This window comes from Colobus angolensis, unplaced genomic scaffold (genome assembly GCF_000951035.1).
Source record: "Colobus angolensis palliatus isolate OR3802 unplaced genomic scaffold, Cang.pa_1.0 Scaffold494, whole genome shotgun sequence".
Lineage (NCBI taxonomy): Eukaryota > Metazoa > Chordata > Mammalia > Primates > Cercopithecidae > Colobus > Colobus angolensis.
Window position 1 is genome coordinate 4,122 of NW_012118421.1, and position 4,382 is coordinate 8,503.

The window sequence follows — 4,382 nt, forward strand, 5'->3', positions numbered from 1 at the left end:
CCTGTAGTCCCAGCTACTCGGGAGGCTGAAGCAGGAGAATGGTGTGAACCCAGGAGGCGGAGCTTTCAGTGAGCCGAGATCACGTCACTGCACTCCAGCCTGGGCAACAGAGCGAGACTCTGTCTCAAAAAAAAAAAAACCAAAAAAATCCCAACCATTTAAAAATGGGAACACCATTCCTGGCAGACAGACTTTACAAAAGAAGATGGGCTGTAGTTTGCCAACCCTTCATGTATAGCAAAACTTCTGGTAGTTCATAACTTTTTATTTTTATTTTTGGACACAGAATCTCACTCTGCTGCCCAGGCTGGAGTGCAGTGGCATGATCTCGGCTCACGGCAACTTCCGTGAACCTCTCGGGTTCAAGTGGTCATCTCGCCTCAGCCTCCGGAGAAGCTGGGATTACAGTCATGCACCACCATGCCCAGCTGATTTTTGTATTTTTAGTAGAGACGGGGTTTCACCATCTTGGTTAGTGGTCTCGAACTCCTGACCTAAAGTGCTGGGATTACAGGCGTAAGCCACTGTGCCCGGCCTCTCTTTAAGAAAAAAAAGAAAACCAATGAATATTAGAAACCAGCTCAGGCTCCGTAAGAGTAATAATGCCAAACTTATCAAAACATTTTGACAGGGTTATTAGACTAAGAAATCAGAAAACAAAAATTGCAAATGTTAAATAAATTTTTTTTTGGCATCCAGGCTGAAGTGCAGTGGTGCAATCTTGGCTCACTGCAGCCTCCACCTCCTGGGTTTAAGCAATTCTGCCTCAGCTTCTGAGTAGCTGGGATTACAGGCGCCCACCACCATGCCCAGCTAATTTTTATATTTTTAGTAGAGATGAGGTTTCACCATGCTGGCCAGGCTGGTCTTGAACACCTAACCTCAGATGATCCACCCGTCTTGGCCTTCCAAAGTGTTGGGATTACAGGTGTGAGCCACCGCACTCGGCCTAATTTTTAAATGTTTTTATTAAGAAAGACTTTTAAAAAAACAACTAGTCAAAAAATGATACTCGTTTCCATATTAGGTATTAGATTCTTTCAGAGCTGACCATTGGAGACGATATAGATATTATTCTTACTTTGATTAAATAATCTTTAAAATCCCTCCCAATTCTAAGATTCTCTAGTCTTAAAATTACTCTAAGGTTTGGGCAAAACTTTATATTAACTACAAGAAGAGGCTTAATTCAAAGTAAACAACTAATGTAAAAAAGACCAGAGGGTCAGGCATGGTGGCATACGCCTGTAATCCCAGCTGCTCGGGAGGCTGAGGCAGGAGGATTAACTAAGCTCAGGAGTTTGATGCTATCCTGGACAACACAGCAACATTCCAGCTCTAAAACATAATTAAATAAATTTTAAAAAATCAGGCCAGGCATGGTGGCTGATGCCTGTAATCTCAGCACTATGGGAGGCCAAGGCAGGTATCACCTGATGTGAGGAGTTCGAGACCAGTCTGGCTAACATGGTGAAAACCCTGTCTCTACTAAAAATACAAAAATTAGCCAGGTGTGGTGGCTAGCTACTCGGGAGGCTGAGGCAGGAGAGCTGCTTCAACCTGGGAAGCAGAGGTTGCAGTGAGCCAAGATCATGACACTGCACTCCAGTCTAGGTAACAGGGCAAGACTCTGTCTCAAAACAAAACAAAACAAAAAACCCCCAGACTAGCCGGGTACAGTGGCTCATGTCTGTAATCCCAGCACTTTGGGAGGCTGAAGCAGGAGAATCATTTGAGGTCGGGATTTTGAGATCAGCCTGGCCAACATGGTGAAACCGTGTCTCTACTAAAAATACAAAAAGTAGCCGGGTGTGGTAGCACATACCTGTAATCCCAGCTACTCGAGAGGCTGAGGCAGGAGAATTGCTTGAACCCGGGAAGCAGAGGTTACAGTGAGCTGAGATCGTGCCACTGCACTCTAGCCTGGGCAAGAGTGTGAGACTCTGTCTCAAAAAAACAAAACAAAACAAAAAACCCAGACCAACTGTTTTGAAGCAGTGAAATAACCTCGGAAAATGAAATTCCAATTCAGGAATAGCTGTCACAGTATCCCTATGAGAATTAAGATTAAAGAATTATCAATGTCATAACTGATTCATTTCTAAATTACAAGTAACTTAAATTATTACATCTTTATTACAACACTACCTTTGCATGCTTCAGTTCTAACTCTGCCAGTTCCACTAAATTTTTTCTGAATGCAGCAACTCTTCTTGTCTTAAAATCTATAAGTTCTGTGAACAAGAAATTAGGATTATTTAATTTACATAATAGTCATAAAGCATACCTTGTGATTGAAAGTTAACATAACAGTACCTTGTTTTGCAGACTCAGAGATTTTTTCAAATTTCTGACAACATAATTGTTGGGAAGTTTCGGCCTGCAGAACATCTTTATTTTTTGCTCTTGCTTTATCCAGTGCTTTATTAGCATTTTCATAATCCACTAGTGACCTAGACCTTCGATACAGGAGATCCTATAAAACAGAATGCTTCACAATAGTATATATATTGCATGTTTCCAGTAGTCACACCCAGCCACCACTGTCACCACCACCACAACCATCAGAGCTAACACACAGTGAATATACCACATGCTAGTTACTCCAGTTTTTTTTTTGAGGTGGAGTTTTGCTCTTGTGGCCCAGGCTGGAGTGCAATGGCATGATCTTGGCTCACTGCAACCTCTGAAGTTATTCTAAATTTTTTTTTTTTTTTTGAGACGGAGTCTTGCTCTGTCACCAGGCTGGAGTGCAGTGGCGCGATCTCAGCTCACTGCAACCTCCACCTTGCGGATTCAGGCAATTCTCCTGCCTCAGTTTCCCGAGTAGCTGGGACTACAGGCGCGCACCACCACGCCTGGCTAATTTTTGTATTTTTAGTAAAGATGGGGTTTCACCATGTTGGCCAGGATGGTCTCCATCTCTTGACCTTGTGATCCACCCGCCTCCGCCTCCCAAAGTTATTCTAATTTTTAAATATTTTTGTAGAGATGGGGCCTCACTATGTTGTCCAAGCAGGTCTCAAACTCCTGGCCTCAAAGCGATCCTCCTATTTCAGCCTGCTAAAGTGTATTACAGGCGTGAGTCACTGCACTCAGCCCGTTTTTTAAGTAACAGCTTGAATTACACAGTCCACGTACCACATAACTCACAATTTAAAATACGAAATTCAATGGTTTTTAGCAAGCTCACAGAACTGAGGATCACCATAATCAATTTTAGAACACTTTCATCACCCAAAAAGAAACCCCATGCCCATCAACAGCCACTTGCCATTTTCCCATGTGTGCCCATATCCCTAGACAACCGCTAATTTGCTGCCTCTACAGATTTGCCTATTCTGGACATGTCTTATTTACTTATTTTTTTTTTTGAGATGGAATCTCACTCTGTTGCCTAGGCTGGAGTGTGGTGGTGTGAACTTGGCTCACTACAACCTCCGCCTCCTGGGTTCAAGCGATTCTCCTGCCGCAGCCTTCTGAGTAGTTGGGACTACAGGCGTGTGCCACAACGCCTGGCTAATTTTTGAATTTTTAGTAGAAATAGGGGTTCACCTATTCTGGATATTTCATAAAAATGGAATCATGTGAGTTTTTGTGCCAGGCTTCTGCCACTTAGCATGTTTCAAGTTCGTCTATGTTGTAGCACAAATCAGTATTTCACTCCTTTCTACTGCTGAATAGTATTTCACATATGGCTATATCACATTAATTCATTCATCAGTTGATAGGCATTTGGTTTATTACCACTATTTGGACATAATTAATAATGCTGCTGTGAACATTTACATACAAGTGTTTATATGGACATGACTTCATTTCTCACTATTAAGGAATGAAATTGCTGAGTAATATGGTAACTCTACATCAAACCTTTGAGAAACTGCCATATGGTTTTCCATAGTGGCTGCACATTTTACATTCCTACCAACACCATATGACAGTTCCAATTTCCTCAGTCACATCCTTGTCAACACTTATTATCTGTTTTTTGGTTTTGGAGAAGGAATTTCGCTGTCGTTGCCCAGGCTGGAGTGCAATGGCGCAATCTCAGCGCACCGCAACCTCTGCCTCCTGGGTTCAAGCGATTCTCCTGCCTCAGCCTCCAGAGTACCTGGGATTACAGGCACGCGCCACCATGCCTGACTGATTTTGTATCTTCAGTAGAGATGGGGTTTCTCTGTGGTCAGGCTGGTCTCAAACTCCAGACCTCAGGTAATCTGCCTGCCTCTGCCTCCCAAAGTGCTGGGATTACAGGTGTGAGCCACTGTGCCTGGCTTTATCTGTTTTTTTTTTTTTTTTCTTTTTTAAATGAAGGCCACTTTGTGGGTATAAAGTGATATCTCGTATTTTTTTTTTCCTGACATGGAGTCGTGCTCTGT

General features: G+C 42.7%; 1 protein-coding gene across 1 annotated transcript in view; it reads right to left on the bottom strand.

Moving 5' to 3' along the window:
• Window positions 1-4,382, bottom strand: part of SNX6 (sorting nexin 6) — a 78,920-nt gene that overhangs the window by 3,958 nt on the left and 70,580 nt on the right. The window contains exons 10-11 of the mRNA XM_011959461.1: window positions 2,317-2,476; window positions 2,149-2,234 (exon numbers count right to left, since the gene is read on the bottom strand). Coding sequence (XP_011814851.1) covers window positions 2,149-2,234; window positions 2,317-2,476 — 246 coding nt within the window. The remainder of the gene's footprint in view (window positions 1-2,148; window positions 2,235-2,316; window positions 2,477-4,382) is intronic.